The sequence below is a fragment of the Ciconia boyciana genome, chromosome 30 (genome assembly GCF_034638445.1).
Source record: "Ciconia boyciana chromosome 30, ASM3463844v1, whole genome shotgun sequence".
In the NCBI taxonomy this organism is placed as follows: Eukaryota; Metazoa; Chordata; class Aves; order Ciconiiformes; family Ciconiidae; genus Ciconia; species Ciconia boyciana.
This window is the reverse complement of record NC_132963.1, coordinates 45,784-67,232: the sequence shown is the minus strand read 5'-3', so window position 1 is coordinate 67,232 and position 21,449 is coordinate 45,784. Positions and strand designations below refer to the sequence as shown.

Below are 21,449 nucleotides of genomic sequence, written 5' to 3'. Positions count from 1 at the left end.
GGGCCTGGCCTTTGCGGGGGAGAGAGCACCCGGGCCGGGCGGGCCGGCCCGGGCCCCGCAGGCCTCCGCCGGCACCGCCCCCCGCTGCCCACCCCGCCCTGACCCGCCCGGCCGGGCACTGCCGGGAGCCTCCGCGGCCGCCGGGCGCCCTCCCCAAGATGTCCGCGTTCAGAGCCAGCCGGGTGAGCGGCCGGGACGGGCCCTGGCGGCCGGGGGGGACGGGGAGCGCTGGAGGGCGAAGGGCCGGAGGCCTCGGGGCGAGCCCGGCTGCCGCCCGCCGTAGTGCCGGCTTGAGGGCGGGGGGCCGTGCCGCAGCCGTCGGCGTCAGGGCCCGGGCGGGCGCTGCCGGCCCCGACCCCGGGGGTTCTCGGCCCGCCGTCGGGCCGGCCGCCAGGCCTGGAGGCGGCCCCCCCGGGCGCCCTGCTTCCCCTCACGGCCCCGTTGTTGCCTTTCCCGACGCGTACCTGGCTGCGCTGCCGGTGGCATTTTTTCATACGTGGCGTATCAAAGTTGTTTTCTGAAGTACTAACCCTCCTGTTAGGAGTTAAAGATCTTCCTTCTGTAAGAAGGAGTTACCGAACCACCCGTAACCTCCCAGCTTCCCACCAGGCAGAACGAAGGGGTCACAGCTCAGGCAGTACCGTGCTCACACCGGCCCTTTTCCCGCTCTCCCGTTTCCAGAGTCGCTCCTGGATTAGGGGAAAGGTGGAGGGCGCTGGGTCAGGGCGGCTGGCAGCCGTCCCCTCCCTCGGGCAGCAGCAATGTCCCCCGGCGGGACGCGGCCACCTGCCCAAAGCGTCGCTGTGACAGCGGCGGTCAGAGAAGGCGGCTCCGCCCGACGGCAGCCGGTCCCTCGCAGATCGAAGGCGACGCTTCGGGCACGGGCGGTTGGAGTTCAGCCCCACCACAAATGCGCCGCGGTGGCGTTTCCAAAGGTGGCGGAGCTGGCGGAACCCTCCAAGGGAGGTGCGTGAGGAGTTGGGTTTGAGCATGGCTACCGGGGGCTTGTCACTGAATCCACACAATAGGGAGGTTAACGGAGCAGGCAGGTGATCGCCCAAATCCTTACACGTTGTGAACCGTGGTCCTTTGTCACCCCTCTGTGCCACCTCCGGGTGTGACACCCCCCGTCCAATTCGTATTTCCTTTTGTTGAGGGGAGTGTCGGGTTTTTTCGGGGTAACCTTCGGTGCTGACCTTGCATACCACCCTGGGATGAAAACCATGATAGGCTTAAGTTCTCTAGCATAAATTGGACAGCTTCTTTCATGTAGGGTATCACCTTTAGCATTATTTTGAATTCAGGACTTCTAGTTTAGAGACAACTTTTTGATGAATAAGCTGTATATGACTGGATCATCCTTTAAAAAAAAAAAAAAGAAAAAGGGATTACAATTACCTGGCTTTTTCTCAGCCTCCTCTTCTTCTTGTCTGTTTCCAGATAAAATAAGGTATAAAACATTTGGGAGGATGGAGATCTTTGTAGATGTTTGTTGGTATTGTTTGATTGTTTTGTTTTTCTACCTAATGGTGGTAGCAGTTAGGTAAGAAAGCTTAGACAAGAAGGTAAAATGTAGGTGAAAGCAACATACCATTTTGCAACGGCTGTGGCTTGTGAAAACTCCAAACGAGTAATATATTGCCTACCAGAAAATACAATCCTGAACTATTAATACACTCACTTAACACTTCAGTATTCAGCGCTTCTATGCCTAGCAGTGGTCCTCCTGCATTTCTTCACCTTTTAGCTTTATAGATGTTTTCAGTATTCTCTGAAAAGACTTTTTTTCGCTGTGTTGATACCTATTCTTGCCGGTGTTCTTCATGCTTCGTTGTGCAGTTGTGCTGCAGTCAGGCCGGTAGCTTGATGAGACTTGAGCTGCAAAGCTCTTACACCTCATGTTCTTTTTTTCTTTAGCAGATGCTCCGAACCATTGCAGGGCGTGGATGGAGATCCCATTCTAGTAAACCTGCTCAAAACGTACATATAAGCAAACCCGGAGCTGGCTTTAGCTTTGGTAAGGATTGCAGTTTTTGAAAGTAATAAAACAGTTTAGGACAAATTGCAGAGTTAGGAAAAAAACCCCAAGCAACTGTATTGCAGTTCAGTATGAATTTACAATGAAGGTGTTTATTCTGAATAGATTTCTATTCTTTTTTAAAAGGATTTGAAAACCAAAATTACTGTCGTCTCCAGCTCAGGAAAGCCAGGGGCGTGTCTGATATTGATGAGATTTTCTTCTTTTTTTAACTAAGGTCTGTCTTGAGCTGTTTTATTGCCAAAGCTGCCTTAGCTTTGAATAATTATCTCACACTGGCTTTTAAAACGTTAAAATAACTGTACGTAGTCTTAGTTGAACTTGGTTATAGAGAAACATTATAAAGAAATTCATCCTCATCTTGGCATATTCTATACGTAAAAGCAAATTTAGTGGGTCGGCAGCTAGCTGTTTGAAACTGAGCAGCCAGAATTATCAAATAAGGAACGTTTATCTGCCTCCATCTCCTCCTTCATTTAATTAGCACAGCATGCTTCTCGTTTCTTTTGGTAATACATTTTATGTTACATGGTCCTTCCTACTCCATTTTCAGTATTTGTGGATAATTTTGTCAGAAGTAAGTGCATGCATTGTAGGCGTTCGTTAGAGATCAGCGGAGGTTTTCTCTAGAGAGAAAGAGGAAGTTGAGCTTCTTTGGATTCTGGAGAGGCCCGGGAAGGTGGGTCCTGGCGGTTTGAATTGTCCTGGAAGGAACCAAGACGTGGTTTTTCTTTTCTCGTAGTCTGACAAGTGGCAAAATGAAAGAAAGTACAGAATTTGTGACTTTATTTTTTATTTTCTTTTTTTAATAGAACTTACTGATGAACAGAAAGAGTTTCAAGCTACTGCTCGTAAATTTGCTGTGGAGGAAATTATTCCTGTTGCTGCACAATATGACAAAACTGGAGAGGTAAATCTACCATGCAGTAGGGGAGAAAAAAGAGATTTTTATCTTAACCTGCGTAAAAGTAAAAAAGTTAACTGTGATGAATCAGAAAGTGATTGTCCCTGTTTATTTCAGTATCCTCTTCCGCTCATAAAACGAGCTTGGGAACTTGGTCTTATAAATTCACATATACCAGAAAGCTGTGGTAAGTAAACATTCTTTTTAAGCTGTAAAATAAAACAAAGAAGAGGCCTTAGAGGAGGTTTATATGTGTCATTCTGGATTCTGTATACAATGAACAGTTGCATACTTGAATACTCTAAATTTAATCAGTAGGGAGGTTGACACACACAAGTGTTACTAGGGGTGCATATAATCAGGCAACAAATTAGATCACGAGTTAGTAATTTATGACCAGATTTTCTACCGTGATTACAACTGCCTAATGTTCCCCTGGTGTGCTGTGTCAGCTGATGAGGCAGAGAAATTAGAAGTCATATTTTGATGTAGTCTCTGACACAGGCGGGAGCAAATTAAGAGTTTATTCCAGAAGGACAGTTTTCCGGTTTAGATGACGTGCGGTACAGCAGTGCTTTGGCAGTGCTTAGGTATATGACCACCATGGAAAAAATGTTACATTTTAGATTTTTGTTTTTGCAGTTCTGTTACCTGAAAAGGAAGTTGGGGAAATGTCCATAGCAGACCCTATTTTTTTTGAAGACTCATCAGAGGGTGTATCTTGGATCAAAAATGTAATTAACAAGCTTAAGGAACAAAGAGACAAAAGGTGCAATTGGGAGGATAACATGTATTCAGTCAAAAATTCTAGGGAAACTCAAGGCTGAAATAGCTGGACTATTGCAATGTGTAACCACTTGGATATTAAATTAAAACTTGCAAGTGACAAATTGGACACCATTGCTTTACAAGGTCTCCAAGGGAGAGCTGGGAAAATACATACCAGTAAGCCTGATATACCATGTAAATTAAGAGCAAGTAAGACGAAGTACAGCTGGAGTGCACACACATAAACATGGTGTGCATGAGAAGGGTTTTCCTAAAAGGAAGTCATGGCACAAAAAATAACTGGAGTTCTCTGAAGTAGCTAAGAAGCGTGTGAACAAAGGATGCCTGGTTGGTACAAAATGCTCAAACTTCAAAATGAATTTGAAAAAGCATCAGGTTTCATAGTGGAAAAATCAGCAGCACAGTCTTGCTGGCGCTTGTGCTATTTGGGATATCTCTAAACGATGTGGAAAAGGATGTCGATAGTGAGGTCATAGAGTTTACTGATAATACGAAGTTATTCAATACAGAAAAGATGAGGCAGGTGCGAAGAGCTGTAGGAGAAAGTCGTGAAAGTGGGTGACTGTTAAAATGGCAGATGAAATTCAAAATAGGAAAAATGATGCCCGCAAGAAAGGAAAGAAGCAATCCAAACTTCCCAGATAAAATGGTCTCTTCTGAACAAGTTACCACCTCTGGGAAAAAAAAAAAAGAGATTTTAAAAAAAGAAGATATTTTGGGGAGAGAATAATATATAGTTTTGTGAAGATGTCAGCATAATGCCCAGAAGTGGTCTAAACCATAAATTTAAGGTCAGAAATTAAGAAGAGAATGCAGAAAAAAGCAGAAGCCATGAATGATGCTGCTTCTCAAATCCAAATAGCACTTGCCTCTTTAATTCCATATGCTGTCTGATCCTTCCACCTCAAAAGGGTGTTGTGGAAATGGAGGAGGTTCCTAGAAAGATGGCAAAGATGATAAAAGGTACCGAACAGCTTCTGTATGAGAAATGCCTAAAACGCCAGTGTCACGGAGCGCGTGAAAAGGGATTCATAGCTCGCTGTCCCCTTCAGTACAACTAGAAGGCCTCAAATGAAGTCAGCAGACAGCAGGTTCAAACTAAATGAAAGGAGATGGTTCTACACTCAGTGTGTAGTTAATCTGGGAAAACTCATTGCCCCTGGGTGGTATTGACGCTAAAATTGTACATAGGTTCAAAAAGAGACTGGGCAAATTCAGAGAAATGTCTGTCAGGGGTAAGATACCAAAGACACTTTTGGCTGAGGAAGTCACCTGAAGGCTGGGGAAAATATTTTGAGGAAGTATTGCTGTATTGTTGCTGTATTTTTATGCGCTTCCCAAAGTGCTGGCTTCTGTCAGGGTTGGTTTTCTGACGATACAGACACTTTTTTTATTCCTAAGTGCTGTGGTACCACAGGAGCCCTTGTGGCCCTTTCTCTACTTCCTAAGAACCCTTAAGAAAATTCTCAGATGTGAAGTAGTCGAAGGATTCTAGTGGTACGTTCTTGCCATTTTGTGCAACTTGTCCCACGTCAAGCACACAGTCACCCTGGAACTGCAAAGTGTCGTTTTTAAGTCATCTGTTACTAATCTGACAACACTTTCTTTCAAAAGCTTGCATGGGAATGTCTAATCAAACACAGTGCAGAATCAAATGTACGTGGGGAATACGTTTTTGATAAGTAATTTTTGGAAATCACTAGTATGTTCCACTTCAAACTCGTGTTAGTCAAATATTTCACCTGTAGGTGGTCTTGGCCTTGGCAGTTTTGAAGCATGCCTTATTACGGAAGAGTTAGCTTACGGGTGTACGGGGGTTCAAACTGCCATTGAGGCAAACTCCTAGGGGTAAGTTCTGTCTTTTCTTACCTCCTTTAAACTACAGTCTGCGCCCTTTAAAAGATGGATTAATGGTCTAAATATTTTCTTTCAGCAAATGCCAGTAATCATTGCAGGAAATGAGCAGCAGCAGAAAAAATACTTAGGAAGAATGACCGAGGAACCGATGATGTGTGTAAGTGTAACTTAGGAACGCTGTAGATTGTTCCTAAACCGTATTAATCAGGTTGGTTGGTTGGTTGAAAACAGTGATATCTACTCACAACTTAGCCTGTTTTGGTTTGTAAATACGCAGTGGCATTTACTGAAAGTCAAAGGATTTTCAGTTAGATGTATTCAATAAGCAAATAGAAGATATTACCTGGAAAACCATCCTAAGTCACTTACCGAAAAGGAATACCTTTTCATGCACTTTCAAGAGAAGGTGTAGGAGTTTAAGAAAAATGCAAGGTTTATATGAGCAGAAACTCAACTCAGATGGGCATTAAACTGCATTTATGAATCTTAAATATTATCTAAGCAGTACTCGTTACACAGAAAGAAGTAAAGATTCATGTGCAATGTGTTAAAATCTGAACAACTAAGCCTCATAAAATGAAGAGCATGGTAACCATAGAATGTTACTCTGTGCTCTGATTTTCAGATTTTAAAGATCCTCGGCTTTCATATCAGAGTTTGTGAAGCATAAGGAAGCGATGACTTAGTAAAAGTTACAGAATGGTTCTGTTTATCATTAAAGCGAAAGACAATTTTAAGTATTATTACAGATTTATAAGGAAGATTAACCCTACATGTTTGGATTCTTGCTCAGACAGTTGTTGAGTTTTTGATGTAATATTTTGGGGTTTTCCACGCAGTTTGCTTAAGTTTTACAGATCAGTTTGCTGCACATAATTCTGCAATAATTTGTGGTTGCTTAAAACCAGAACTTTTATTCCTCAAGATTTTGCATTTTATTTTCTTTTAGGCTTACTGCGTAACAGAGCCTGGAGCAGGCTCTGATGTGGCAGGTATAAAAACAAAGGCTGAGAAGAAAGGAGATGAATATGTTATTAATGGCCAGAAGATGTGGATCACAAATGGTGGGAAAGCAAACTGGTGTGTTGACTTTTGACTCGCATTACCTTTTCTGTTACTCTGTTCTAAACTGACGTGTCGTCCCCCCCAAGCTGGATACGAGCGTTTCTTTAAAGATCTGTTACAAATCTGAACGTTCATTATGTTTCACCACACTGCACTTCAATCCGTGACCAGTTTATCAGGACAATGCCTAAAAAGGAAACTGAGCAATGACATGACAGCTCCATTCAAGAACGCCTCTCAAATTTTGCTGCTGTCAGACAAAATTCATTCCGCTTTCTCTTCAGGGAAGGGCAGCAACAGTGAGAGTTAACTTGCACAGTACTCAAGAGGCTTATGTTACAAGGGACCTTGCTTTGTGGGTGTGGTGACCGAGATCAGTTGCTTCTGATTCTACTGGAAACATCTCTCACTTTTAGTGAAGACAGAAAAATTTTAGGATTGTGGTGTTACATTTTATTTTCTTAAGGGAAGACTTCTTCCAAGTGTCAAAGAATCCAGATTTTGCTCTGGTGTCTATGGAACGTGCTTTACAAGATAGACCTTTTCATCGTGTCTCACATAAGATCATGCTCATCCCCAACACATAAATTCTTTTTAATTCAAGAGGAAAAACTTTGTATGTTTATGCATAAATGTAAGGTCATTTATGTATAAAATGTAAATATACATATGTACGAAGTTGAATTTTCTCGTTATTTATTTCCTTGTTCAAGGCATAACCATCAAAAGGAATCTACCAGCTATCTTTTGATGTTATTGAACCCCATAAATGTGATTTACAACTGTTTAGTTTCTAACAGAAAAAACTTATTTACAACTTATACTTGGAAGAATAAAATTAAGATATTTGAAATCAAGAGGATAACATAACATTTTGCATGCAATACTGTATTTCCTAAGCAATAATTTTAATGTATGTGCTGTGAATAGGTTTCTTTTGTGCTATTTGTGAAGCTGGTTGTAATATTAAGACTTACAATACATGGGAAAGGTGGAGAACCTTTGCATGTTGATCTGAAGTAATTTTATTAAATCTTGACTTTTGCGGTAAGGGATGCACTGACACTTCCTCTCCCTCATTCCCTTTCAGTTTATTTTTGGAAGGGACAAGAAAAAAGGGTTGTTAACTTATTGCTAGATTTATTATATGGTACAAACACACATTAAAACATTTAACATGTTAGCTAAAGAAGTATCTGACTGTTAATTGTGAGGATAAACTGACTCCCCTCTTCTTTGTTTTACACTAGGTATTTTTTGCTAGCTCGTACCAATCCAGATCCAAAAGCTCCTGCAAGCAAAGCCTTTACTGGATTCATTGTGGAAGCAAATAGCCCTGGAATCCAAATTGGAAGAAAGGTGAAGAGTGTATCTCTGATTTGACAGGCCAGGAATTACTATTCGTTTCTAAACCAATAATGCAACAAATTGCCATTAAAGAAAAAAGACTGTGAAGCAACTGAACATTTTCATGTGCTCACGTACAATGATCTTTTCATTTTTGCAGCATCCAGAAACTGTTCATAAGACATACTTAATTATAATTTGATTAATCCAGCTAAGGAATTATTTGGAATGGTCTAAAGTAAGATGACTTTGCACAGCTGCAAAAGAATCTTTGAGAACCATTTAATCGATAAGTGCCAATTAATGTGAAGTAGCATGCCTTGAAAGTGTGAGAAGCAGGGGGGGACAACTTTAACCGTAAACACACGGTGTGCTTTACTTTTAGCTCCTCCTGCTCAAGGAATAGGCCTCGGAGGCACTGGTGCTAGTTCTCTTAGGGGTGGGGGGCAGAAAACAAGGAAAGTACTGTTTTTAGTAGCAGGCAGAATTGGACATTGAGCATTAGGAAAGGAATCAGAAAACTTGAAAATCTCATTTATCTATTTGTTTGTTTGTCGTACAGCTGTATTTTACTTCTGCCTGCATTTTAGGTTCTTTACTTTTTCCTCTCCCATCTCAAAGGACATAACTGAAGTAGAAAAAGACAAACGAGCGATTACAGCTACAGAATTAATTTTACATATGGAGAAAGTAAACGGCCCGGCTTTGAAAATTAAGGGTGTGCTGGTCTGTAACTGCAAAACTAGTATTTGTTGTGTATATGGTGATTTTTAGATAAAACTGAAGTGTTTCGGGGGGGCGGGGGGGGAAGCTTGCTTTATGCTCTGAGCAAACTAAAGAATGAAAACATGTTGCACCTTGAAAGAATCCAGTTTAGTTGCCCCTCTGTAAACTTCCCTTTTCAGGAAATGAATATGGGTCAGCGCTGCTCTGATACAAGAGGTATTGTCTTTGAAGATGTGAGAGTTCCGAAAGAAAATGTATTAATAGCTGAGGGAGCTGGCTTTAAAATCGCAATGGGAGCTTTTGATAAGACCAGACCACCCGTAAGTATCAGAAATAAGTTACTTAAAAAATATAATAGGAATTCCGGATTTTCATTCTGTGCTATATTTAATTCAGGTAGCAGCTGGGGCTGTTGGGTTGGCAAAAAGAGCACTCGATGAAGCTACTAAATATGCTTTGGAGAAAAACCTTTGGGAAGCCAATCGTTGAAGTAAGTTGAAGATATAAAAATAAATATATCAAAAAGCTATGTTTTCACACCAGATGCACTACTAGTGAATTTTCAAGGTTGTTCCTTGACGTTTTGGACGTGTGATTTATTATATCTCTGACATTGCTTGGGTTTTCAAGTATCTAGGTCAGCACTATCGAAGTAAATCTAGCTACGCAGTAACTCCTGGGATTCTTCAATAACTTATTGATGATAATAGTAAAATCACAAAGAAAACTCCGCCCCAAACCATGAAACTCATGTACTGTCCGGACATACTTAAGTTCTTCAATTCTAATGAACAGGGATTTTCAGGGAAGGAAAAAACCTCCCTGAGGTACGTAAAACAAGACTCACGGTATTAATGCTAATAGAATACATTGCCAACCACACTGCTTACCATGCTTAAAGAAGCATCAATAAACATCAGACTAAATACAGATCTCGTAAAAAGTCAAGCACAACTTCGCAATTCAGTACTTAATCCCTGTGACTAAGTGGATTTTAGAATTAAAAACTTAAAAGTCTAATTCAACATACAGTTATGAAAGCCTGATCCAAATTCTGTAGAACTCCTCAAGTACTATTTCCTGAGTGTGTTGAATTCACAAATGAAGAAATTAAGAAGACTGTATTCTTTCTTGGATGTCATAGAATTTTAAGCCGGCAATGTTAACCTAGTTGATCCCATCATTCATAGCACCAAGCGGTGTCTTTCATGCTTGCTGAAATGGCAATGAAAGTGGAATTGGCTAGGATGGCTTACCAAAGAGCTGCGTGGGAAGTCGATGCTGGTCGCAGGAACACCTACTATGCTTCCATTGCAAAGGCGTTCGCTGGCGATGTTGCAAACCAAGTAGCTACGGACGCAGTGCAGATTTTTGGAGGAAATGGATTTAATACTGAATATCCTGTAGAAAAACTAATGAGAGATGCTAAAATCTACCAGGTGAGTAAAAGAGAGAATGCGATCTTTATAGTAATGCATACATGGTATATAAAATAAATGAATGGCTGCTTGTTTGAAATCATGATGTACATATAAAAAAAGTTTTGAGGATGAGTACAATAATCCTGCCATTTAAAGAAAGGGCATTCAAATCAGGCAAATTCTTGCATACAAAACCCTTTGCATTAGATCAACAAGTTAGCCTACGCAAGAGAAATAAATTTAGTGGTGTGGTTTTGTTTTTCTGACTTGGGAACTCTGAAATTCTTGGACTCTTCATTCGGAAGCTTTTGAACTCTTAGAAAAAAACGCTGTAGAGAACACTGATCAAAATACCAATGCTTGCTTTGGTGTTCTGTAAGTAGAGATGTATAATGCTGTTCTCTTCATCACTTCTTGTTCTGCTCTAAACCTTCTGTCTGAAACTTTGGTATCATAAACTGGGCAGATTACTTCAGCTGAGATATCACCAGCACGGAGTATCATGGATTCAGTATCTTGCGTATGTTGTATTAACAGAGGTGTGGCACAGCCTGGAGTGATTAGCTCATATTTACTCATGTTTAGCCTGTAGTCACCCATAATCCCCAGATCTTCTTCTGCAGTATGATTACCAAGAAATTATTCCATGTCATAGTTCTTCAAGAATTCAGCAAGAATGATTTAATTATGGTCAGGAAAACCAGTAATCTTTCTGACATTAATAATGACTAGATAAAACATATCAAAATAGATGACATCAAGAAATGCATCTGAACCATGATCTGCAACGTTAGTTATGACAGCTGTCACTCTAGGTAGTTGAAATTTCTCTTACAGCTGACTTTGAGATGAAAAGTATTCTCACTAGCCAAGAATTTTTCTCTATCTAAGGACAGAAGACTGCTGGTTTGGAATCTAAAGGTTCTGAGTACTAATTGCACTCCTGCGAGCGAGGAAATTAATAAGTAATTGAATTTTGTTATGATCGGGCTTTTTTCCTGTTAGGTTCCATGTGTTTCTAGAGAAAGAGGGTGGGAGGGTTAGAAGTTTCTTTGAAAGTTGAGACTGATTTTACAGGATCCCAGTTATTCAGATTTTCCATTACACTGATCCATCACAAATGTGTGGCTAGGTAGACTTTTTTTTTTTAATTATTCAAATTAATCAGATTTCATATTACATTTTCGGTGTTTTTCTGCTCCTCTTCATCCCCAAAAGAATACAGGAAAGGCTTTTCTCTTTACAATTATGTCATCCTTGTCTCTTGATTACCCTTCCCTATATTACTGCCCAATTCCAATGGCATATGCTTTTGGCCATATGTTTCATGGACAGAAACTTGGTTTTCCACCTGTTGTTTTCTTCCACATATTTGATATTTCTCAGTATGACACAATTACCAGTAAACACAGTAGCAGAATTGTGTCATACTGTGAAATTCTTCCATGTCCGCATTTTGCTCTAGGTTTCTGTCTGGCTACAAATCTAGGCTACTATGATAGAAACTTGTAACTTAGTTTCTCAAATTCAGAAAACTTCCCTTCTTTAATTGTCAAGGATTCTTGGAACTACTCCTGTTGGCTTACAAACCAAAACCTTTCTCATGGTTACTTAAGAAGACCATGGGTTTCAATGTCTTTACACTTGAGTTTCATGGTTGTCTCCATCAGCGAGTAATTTAGTGCAGCAGGAGCAGATTAGCAGATGGCAGGAGGAGCTGCCAAGGCCCCTGCATCTCCTGTACGCGGTTTGGGGAGGCTGAGTTCACAGCAGGCCTGTTTAGACTGAACGTCCCCACTACGTACGTTGTTGTAAGGGTCCAGCTGTAGGCTTGGACCATTATGTCTTCGTTAGGGTTTGGAGGGTGTTGGGTGTATGCAGAGAGGAGGGCTTCCACTTCGGTTTACTCCAGAGGGCAGCTAGTATTGACAAAGCAAAATCTGCTCGATGAACTGGATCGATATGGGGTAAGCAGCAGCAGTCAGAGAATTTACTCTGAGGATGAACAATTGCCTCCGAACCAAAAAACGAATGTGACCACAGGTTATAGTGTCTTTATTTTTGAAAAGCTCTGTAAGGTTTGGGAAGATTATCCCTATTTTATGAGTACAGAGAAAGTGAATTTGCATGCCTTTGAGCAATTTGCCAAAGCAAGTTTTGGCAGAACTGGGAGCTGAAACACTTACACCCCTGAACTGTGTTGCCCTTGAATGATGTTGTGCTGTACCTGTGGAGTGTATGGCCTTCTTTCTGCATTAGACCCGCAGATGTGTTTTGTTGTGTATCTCTGGCTTTGCTGCCAGCAAGCCAGATAGAACAGAGGGAAGATGCAGCATGTTTCTAGAGGAAAATGCAGGAATACATGGTTAAAAACAAAAAAAGAAAGAAAAAAAGAAATACTGTGTTGAAGGGAATAAATGGATGAAAGGGAACATTTGTATAGCTTTGAAAGGCTAGTCAAAAAAATACACCACTTTCAGCACAGGTCACCTCCTCCCTCCACCCACTGTTTTAAAACCTACTTTGTAAAACCTGAATTATGTATTTTCTTCCCTAGCTAAGACATTTTCCCCATCCTTCTTCACCCGCTATGTCTGTTAATTTCATGAGAACCTATTGAGTTTTGATGAGAGCATCTGAGAGAACAAGACTGTCTCTCAATATCTTGTATGTGGTTTATTGCATTTAGCCCACTGTAGTTAGTCAAGTCACACTGGAATTTTTTCAGTTTTCTCTGTCCTTGTGCACATCCTAATCCACACCGGATTAGCGCTATGAAGGTTTACAAGTGTAGAAAGATCTGTGACAATATTTAAAAAATGATCAGCTAACATTATTTTAATGCTTCTTTTCAGATTTATGAGGGAACTGCTCAGATTCAAAGGATGATCATAGCTCGTGAACATGTTGGCAAATACAAGGCTTAAAGAAATGTATCAAGCACGTCTGGTGCTGCTGTAGTGTTCTGTGTTCCCATGGAAGAGGATTTTAGGGCGTTTCTCAATACAATTAGAAAGGCGTGGAAAACCCCCTTTTCCTTCCAAATCTTTTTCTTGCGTACACCATTAAGCGCTACTTCTGTACTCCCCGTCCATTCCCTCACTTCATTCCTTCTGATGAACAAACTTGGTGTTTTCTAAACACTTCTGAATTCCAAAGTGATTGGTTGTCATCTTTGCCCACTCATTCTCTTTCACTCAAATCTTTGGCTTTTGGTGGGAGAAGAGGTAAACACCTTCCCTGTAAAATTTGTATGATCAAAAAAGTGAACAAAATTCAGATTTTTTGATTTTTGAAATTTTTTTTTGTCTGTGAAGGCATTGAGCATGTAACAAGGAATTGGATTTTAGGTATTCCTGTATTGTTTATGATACAGATTTGCTCCCACTGTTTTCGCACTGGAGTTTGGGCGGATATCAAATTAATAAATCTCAGGGAAATTTTAAAAAGCAATTCTGTTTCCTCAGGAATACCATGTTGCAGCACATGGTCTCTAGGTCACGCCTTGCTAAAATAAATATGCCAACAGTGTGTTTTTGTGGCCCCTAGAAACTTGCATCTTTTAAAAAAAGTGAAAGCAAATACATATTGACTTCTGGACCTTTCAGAAACATGCGTTCTCATCAACTACAACACAGATAGGCGTTCTTTTTCTCAATGGTGACTGGATTGCTACTTGTAGATTATCTGTATTTTACACACATCCATGAGTCAGTATGAACAAAAACGAGGTTTTGTTTTCAAAAGATACAGCTTAATAGGGCTTCTTTTCTGTAACTTAACCATCTTATTGACCCGAGTCCAGCAGACCGAAATTGTCAGTCAAAGCGTTTATCTCTGTGCCTCAAAGAAACCTGTAATGTTTATGAAGAAAATACTTGTTTTCTTGTGTCTTAAGCAAGACAACTTCTTTACGGATGAATGTTGAGTACAGCTCTTGAGAAATACCGGTATGTGTTTTTATCATAGTGGGAAAAAAGAAGTATGATCATTCAGTTTGATACATGTTTTCATTTTAAGTGATCCCATGTGAAAGAACCTGTAGGAAACTGCCTTATTTTCAGTTATAACAATGCTGTTCTAAACTTGGGTATTGCCCCAAAAGCCCAAATGCAGTAAGGGCCAAGAAATGAGAACCTCACAACACAATGTTTAAACACACTGTAAAATGAGATGATCAAAATGGTATTTCTGACAGGCATTGCTGCATTTTAATAAAAACTATTTTTAAGCAGAGAGCTGCAGTTGCTTTTATTCACTTTGCTCGTCATATCATTTAAATTGTATTTCAGGTAGGTTGTCCGGTGTGTGAAGTATGTTACAGCTGTACTGCAGTTCTCACTGTGCCACAGCCCCCAGCAGCGGAACAGCCTGTCCAGCTCCGCAGTACCAAGGGCTGCGTTGCTGTTGTCTGCACGTGTGTCGGCCTTAAGGATTTAGATACTATCCAGTAGTAACAGAATATCAGCTTCAGAGAGCATGGCCTCTTTCACTACTACACTTCCTAAGCGAGTAAATGTTCAGTTAGGATGATTCAAGGGAAAGCATGTAACTTTTCCTTAAGAATGACTTACAGCATCACGTTTATTCCAAATCCAGGGTATTTAAACCCATTATTCCTTTCCATCAGTATATATACTTGACTATGTTTGCAGCAAGACCAGCTGAGAAGGAGGAATTTTTGTGGGATTTTTTCTTTTACATTGGGTAGACCCTTCTTTCAGCGCTGGCAGAACACACTTTCCCCAGACTTCTTGGGGAAATCGCTCAGCGCTGGTGGGGCCGCACCTGGAGTGCTGTGTCCAGTGCTGGGATCCCCACGTCCAAGGCACGGATGTACTGGTGAGAGTCCAGGGATGGGCCAGCACGAGGCTGAGAGAGCTGGGACTGCTGAAGCCTGCTGAAGGCTCAGGGGGATCTTATCAATGTGCACGAACACCTCATGGGATGGAAGTGGATGGAGCCAGGCAATCTTCAGTAGAGCCCACCGACAGGGCAAGAGGCAAGGGGCACAAAGTAAAACACATGAAATCCCACCCAAACACAAGAAAACACACTTTTCTTTACTGTGAGGGTGGCTCAAACGCTGGCACGGGTTGCCCAGATAGGTTGTGGAGGCTCCATCCTTGGAGACAGTCAAACCCCAACCGGACGTGGTCCTGGGACGCAGGCTCTGGGTGGCCCTGCATGAGCAGCGGGGGTGGACTAGGTGACCTCCAGAGGTCCCTTCCCGCCTGAACCCTTCTGTGAATTCATTTGCAGCTACTCACCGAAACGCCCTTGCTTCACTACGGTCCCTGTCAGCCGCCCTCTGAAGGTAGTGCTGGACGGTGCAAATCCTGTCACCACGTACGACGTTGACATTGCTTAAGGACGTGCTTCATGGCTGTAAACCGCCACCTTGCTTACCTGCGGGAAGATCAATACTGTGGCATGCCAGACAAGTATTTGCTGTATTGAAAACAACACCCAACACCCCTCCCCCCATCAAAAACCCCAACGCCCCCCCATAACGCCACAACCCCCCCAAAATACCCACCCACCCCGAAAAAACAACCCCCCAAAAGAGACCTTATTTTCAGTTGCTCTATGCCAGCCAGCACTATACACAGTTTTTCACTTATAGTCTCAAAATGCTGTTCCCGCCCGGCACGGATCACGTCTGCCAGAGTCCAACGTTGGTAATTAACAGCGCAAGCAAAGCAATCAGTTTTCATTAGGAAGGCGAGGGGGTTGTTTCTGAAGGGAAGCGCAGTCGCCCTCACCTGCTCTGGGGCTGCGCTCCAGGACCGGCTTCGCCGCGGGGCCGGTGTGGAGACCCCCGCTTCCGGGCGGGGTCCTTCCGTGCCGCAGGGCATCGCTCCTGACCGCCGGGTCCTGCCCGGCCGCGGCGCCGCCTCAGTGCGCCAGCGCGGCCCCGGCGAACGGCGCGGGCAGCGATAGCGGGGTCCTGCCGGGAGCTGCCTTTGCCCCGCCCCGCGGCCTGCCGCTCTTTCCGGCGCGGGCGGCGGCGGAGGTGGGTGCTGCGCACCGCGCGGCGGGAAAGGGCCCGGCCCGGCCCGCCCGGCCTGTGCAGCCCTGGGGCGGCGCGGGGGCTTCGGCCCCGGTCGCTCCAGATCCGGCGGTGCGGTGGGACCCGGCAGTGAGGCTGAACCGGGCTGGGCCGGGCGTGCCGGCGGGGGGAGGCGCCCGTGAGGGGAGGCGCCCGTGAGGGGAGGCGCCCGTGAGGGGAGGCGCCCGTGAGGGGCGAGCTGGTGGTTCGCCTCAGCCTCGTCGGGAGGTTTCCTTCGCGCCCTTTCCGTGGGGAGGGTTCGGCCAGGCCGGGAAGTGCGGCAGGAAATGTGCCCGCGGTCAGGGTGGGCGGAGAAAGGTCTGTGTCCAAAGAGGCGCTTACTGCTGATGAGTTGCCCGAATTGCCCCCGGGCACGGAAACCCAGCGAGCTGACACCGCAACTGATGTTTTGTCGGTGTTTTTTAAAGGTGACACCGCGACGGGACGCGAGAAGAAAAGCTGATGCCCGAGCAGGTTACTTTTGGAGAAACACGTGGCCCGTATAGCTTCGTGTGGGACGAGGAGAGGTGGCTCGGTAAGTATTGACTTAGTTCAGCCCAGCTGTGCTTTTAGTGAGTGTAATAACTCTCCCTCCCTCGGTGAGAGTTAGGGGTTGGTTTTTTCTGAGGATTATGACGGTCAGTTCAGCGTTCCTTTCTTTGGTGTGTAGTGTTGTGCTGAGAAAAAGGACTTGGTCTCGATCCTATTTGTTCACCATAGCGCGCTCCATTGTAGATTCAGTTTCTCACCATCTGTCCTGTATTTATTTTCCTTCTTGTGCAAACCGTGGTGAAAAGCAGTACCCAAAAGGCTCCAGTGCTTCCGACCAGTGGCTGGATTGCTTGTGTAATGTCTCTCTAGTCCCATCTCAAGGAAGAAATCTCTTAATGGTGTTACAAACAAATACGGTAGCATCCTGTTTGAGGAAGAAAGTGTGTTGCATTTGGAAGCCTTGGGTAGGACAGGAGGAGGTAGCTTTCTTGGGTCAGTGATGAGTGTTGGCATGTATTATCTGATCTAGAGTTGATGTCTATCACCACTTTAGCTCTAGAATTACTCTGAGACCCAGGAAACTCCAGTGTCTTTTGGCTGTGATCTTGGAGCTTTTCCAAACTGTGGAATCAAGTTACTGTTCCCAGCTCTGACCCAGTGTAAGGAGGAGGGGGCACAGTTTGAGTTTTCTCCCATTTAGGTGGCAGGTATAGTTCTTGGCTTAATACTGGCTGTTACTAGGAGATGCTTTGACGTTAACTGAATGCCGCTGGAGTTACCCAAAGCTGAGCAGTGTTAGCAAATGGTGATGTGGAGATGCGGTGGTAGACTTCACCAGCCTGTCTTAAGGAGTGTGCATGTTCTTGATTCGCAGACACTATTTAGTCCCACGTACGCATCCCTGATGTTGGAAGGGTCATGTCACATCTTCCTTGGATTGCAGTGAGCAGTCAGGTGTTCTGATTTGCTTTTTAAGGAGAAAAAGCAATGATGATATCTTTTTGTTTGGGGTTGTACATTGCTTTTTGCTTTGCAGTTGGCATTTCCTGGAAGGGTTAAATTTGTTATCCATATTCACACACTTTTTTAAATGCTGTAAATGGCAGCTACTTTGCTTGCACAGCAGTTCAGAAATCTTCGGGGAATATTTCAAGTACCTTGCAGTATTCTTGGATAGGCATATCCCTGTTGCTGTGTGTGCTTTTGTTTTTGTTGGTTGTTTGTTGGGTTTGGGGCGGGGCGGGGGGGGAGTGTTTTCTTATCAGGGGAAGGTGATTATGAGCAGGCTTTGGTTGATAGTGTTGTTTCCTGCAATTTGTACTTTCCTAGTGTCCGCCTGCAATGTGGCCAGAAGTGTCGCAAATGTTATTTCCCAGGGAAGACAGTGGGATTTGTCAGTGCCTGTGTGTTACATGACACGTTGTAAATAAGCCTGGTGGTAGATGTATGTGGGACTCCCAGGAACGTTAATGATCAGGGTTAAGCTGTCCATTTGGTCTGTAGCTTGCCCTCTGTGAGCCTTAAGGTAAGAGGAATGTACAGGATCAAACCACAGGCTGGATGTAGAATCATCCTAAAGGCCGTATCCAGCCTGCAGAAAGCAGTTTGAGTACTCTCTGGGTTGTGTTTAAAGAAATCAGCAGTGCTCTGCCTGATCCTTTAGGATCTTTTTCCCAACTTTGTTCTAGTGTAATACTAGTTAAACGCTACCATTCTGTAATTGCATTGTGTAACTGGAACTTTATATAAAAGCAACATTAATCTAATGGAAAAGTAAAACTCATTTGAAACTAAAAGGTGAGATACGTGCTTATTTTGCATCATGCGTACAGGACTGGATTTCTGCTTTGAGATCTTCCTGCGTTTACTCTGCTAAACTATACTTAGTTTTTCAATACAAGCGTATTTCTGTAATTTTGGGTCTATTGTGTCACGGGATTACTGGCTATAACAGACCGGTTACATCAAATAAATGTTGACTTGCTGTGTTGGTGGCTTTGTGAACATCAGGTACCGTCTGGAGCACTCAACGGGTGACCAGAGAAGGTATCAGATGTTTGTTTGTTTCTTTGTTTGTTCAGAGCTCAATAGAGATTATTTTTTCTAAATTTGAAGAATCTGTGGAAAATGTCAAGACTTTCAAGAAATGCTTTGTGAACTGGCTTTGGTTTTGCTTCTTCATTTTGTCGCTACTACTTGTCACCCAGCCTTTAGCTACTCTTTGTTTGAGGCCTCACGTCAGGAAAGTATATGTACTGAAGTATGTCTTGCTGACCACCTGAATCAGTAGCCTGTTAAATCAGGGCCTGAATATTTCTGCCATTGGGAATTCTCTCTTCTTTAGGGTTTGTAGAAAAATTACTGTTTTACTGGATGCTAATCCCAGGTATAATAGTGTTTCGTGTCACAGTAGGGAGTTGTGTATCCTGGAATAAACTCCTCTGACAAATGGCTAATCACCCAACAGATTCTTTTTTTCCCCAAAAAAAAATTTGAAAAATTACTCATGAAGAGGGTGCTGTGGATTTTTAGCCTCTCCCGTAGAAGGTGTGAAGGCTGTTTGAAAATCACATTCTTGCATTTTTGTTTCTTGAAGGGAAGAGGTCATCTAAAAAGAGACTGCATCTGCAAATTTTTACCATGAAGAAACCCTTGTTTCTCTGCAACAGTATTACGATAGCACAGCTAGTCGTTTGCAGAATCACCGATACCATTTGCAATGCCACGTTTAAAACACAATCAGCTAATGTTCTGCTGCTCTGTTTGCCAGCTCCCTGATGTGCGTCTTTCATGGGAGGTGCTAGCATCTCTGGGGGTGACTGGCAGGTTACCTCGCATTGAGGGAGAGAAACTGCGCTGCTTTCTTGTGGCTTGCCAGGATGGGGAGATGGGAGGATTTGCTGACAGACCAGGAGACATAGTAAACAAACCTTAACTAAATAAAGTTTTCCTAATGGAAATCTTCAACTGAAAAAGTGTTTTTTCTCATCTGAGTGTAACTTGTGACCCAGACGTAAGCGTTCTGCAAAGCTGCAGTTTAATTAGAGGGAAAGAATAGGGTAGAGTTGCTTTAGAAGGCTTACTTGGGGAGCACGTGATATTTTACATTGCACTTGCACTGCGACATCCCACACCGTGGTCAGTTGCTGTTCTTAATTCTGGTTCACAAAACACATACCATGCAAATTGTTTCTCACAAGACCACTTAGAAGATCTTGGTAAAAATACTATTAGAGAAAAAAAAGCACCAATTTGTAAGCTTCTAGAGACCACTGTGGGTTAATTAGTCTTCAACACTTGGTGCTTTTGCCTGAGCTAAATGAGTCAGAAATTACTATTCAGAATCCCTACAGCCCAATGTCTGTTCTGTGCCAGCCCACCCACTGAATGAATCCTCTCACTGGCATTTGTCTAGATGGAGGAAGATTTGGGGGTACCATTATGAAGAGGCTGGTGGTATGGATTTTCCCTGTGGCTGAGAGCACGTTAAGGTTTATTTAACATGGTCTGTTCTGTCTCGTTTCAAATGGAAGTAATTGAGATTGGCCAAGTAAAGTGGCAAATTAAGATCATGTCTTTCAAGGGCGCTCATCAGATAAAATGAAAGGTGTTACGAGACCTCAGTGCAACTCCTCTAGAACACTTGGCTGCTTATTTGGCAAAGGTTGGGGGAAATTGTATCTATTTTTATTACAGCTGTCTTTTCCTTTCTCCACAGATGTGTTACCAACTGATGCAGCTTTCTGTTTCTTTGTAAGCCGATACATTCTTTGCACTGGTGGGGTAGGGGATCTCTATTCTTCTCTGCCACTTGGAAAGTGGTTTGGGGGTGTTAAAATGGAAAGGTTTGTTAATTTCTGAGGAGCTCACAGAAAGACCTTTTTCTCTTCAGAATGCCCCAAGAAAAGCATGTAAATGTTTAAATGTTCAAAGTCCTAATGCTTTTCTGGTCTTGGGATTAAACTTGAGCTATTTCTCTCTTGCCAGAAGACCAAGTTTGCAGAGTTCTTCTATACCTAACGCAGGCACCTTTGGGCGTCTTTGCATGTTATGTTAGGAGTCCTTTTGTATTATTTTTACCTAGCGTATCTATTGTGGAAGTGGGCACAGCCATAGAAACATTGCTGCTTACAGGTGTCTTTGCTTTGACCCAGAAACCTGCAGAAACTCATTGCTAACAGATCCTGTTAGGTTTTTTTAAAAAAATTAGTTTTAGACTGTAGTCTTTTGATTTGACATTGTGATTGTATTTCAAGTTTTGAACCACTTAAGAAAAAGAAGACAGAGAAACCTTTATAGTCATCAGGAACTACCTGCTTGGAACCTAATATAGCAGTTGTGCTTATTAGCAGGTTTTTCCTTTTGTATTTGCTTTTAAAGAAGAATTGCAGAAAGGAGCAGAGGATGACCTGGCCAAACATCACCTAGGCATTCAGGCTTCCCTGAAAATACGTCCTGTTCATCAAGAGGCTGAGTCTGCAATGAGTAACTTCATTTACACCCTTGCCAGTGGGGAACATTCCCCTTTCTGGTCATGCCCATCTACACAAGGAAAGTTTGCCTTGCTGTTCCTAAGGTGTACTGTTCTTTTAAGTATTATTTTATTAGGTACTTATTTTACCCCTCCTCTAATGGCCACATATTGGTTCTGAGAAGGAGCAAGTAAACATAGACATCCGTGTGCTTTGACCATACCTGCAATGTGTTTGCCAAACCACCGAGGAGCAGGATTTGTTATGCTAGTGTAGTTTTAACCTT

General features: G+C 42.9%; 1 protein-coding gene, 1 long non-coding RNA gene, 1 other non-coding gene and 1 pseudogene across 18 annotated transcripts in view; 3 read left to right on the top strand and 1 right to left on the bottom strand.

Annotated features, from left to right (window-relative positions):
- The first annotated feature begins 83 nt into the window (after positions 1-83).
- On the top strand, positions 84-14,378 carry LOC140645024 (medium-chain specific acyl-CoA dehydrogenase, mitochondrial-like; annotated as a pseudogene).
- LOC140645027 (uncharacterized) lies at positions 1,617-16,051 on the bottom strand. Of its 8 annotated transcripts, XR_012039909.1 has the most exons (6): positions 15,913-16,051; positions 15,418-15,556; positions 9,983-12,487; positions 6,695-6,840; positions 4,601-4,667; positions 2,828-3,151 (listed from the first exon to the last, which is right to left on the bottom strand). It is a non-coding gene; the product is annotated as an uncharacterized lncRNA (long non-coding RNA). The 8 variants fall into 8 exon arrangements; XR_012039912.1 differs by lacking the exon at positions 6,695-6,840 and adding an exon at positions 15,205-15,330 and having other exon boundaries at positions 2,828-4,667; XR_012039906.1 differs by having other exon boundaries at positions 2,828-4,667.
- Positions 16,029-21,449, top strand: part of LOC140645026 (olfactory receptor 14J1-like) — a 32,941-nt gene continuing 27,520 nt past the window's right edge. For 5 of the 9 annotated variants that reach the window (XM_072848245.1, XM_072848242.1, XM_072848243.1 and 2 more), the window contains exons 1-2: positions 16,029-16,163; positions 16,628-16,734. In XM_072848245.1, the coding sequence (XP_072704346.1) occupies positions 16,662-16,734 (73 nt within the window). In that variant the 5' untranslated portion in view covers positions 16,029-16,163; positions 16,628-16,661. Of the gene's footprint in view, positions 16,287-16,378; positions 16,518-16,627; positions 16,735-21,449 lie in introns of those variants that run through there. The other 4 variants (XM_072848238.1, XM_072848237.1, XM_072848236.1 and 1 more) reach the window with 4 other exon arrangements.
- Positions 17,183-17,267, top strand: LOC140645057 (small nucleolar RNA SNORD45). The gene has a single exon (XR_012039934.1). It is a non-coding gene; the product is annotated as a small nucleolar RNA SNORD45 (small nucleolar RNA).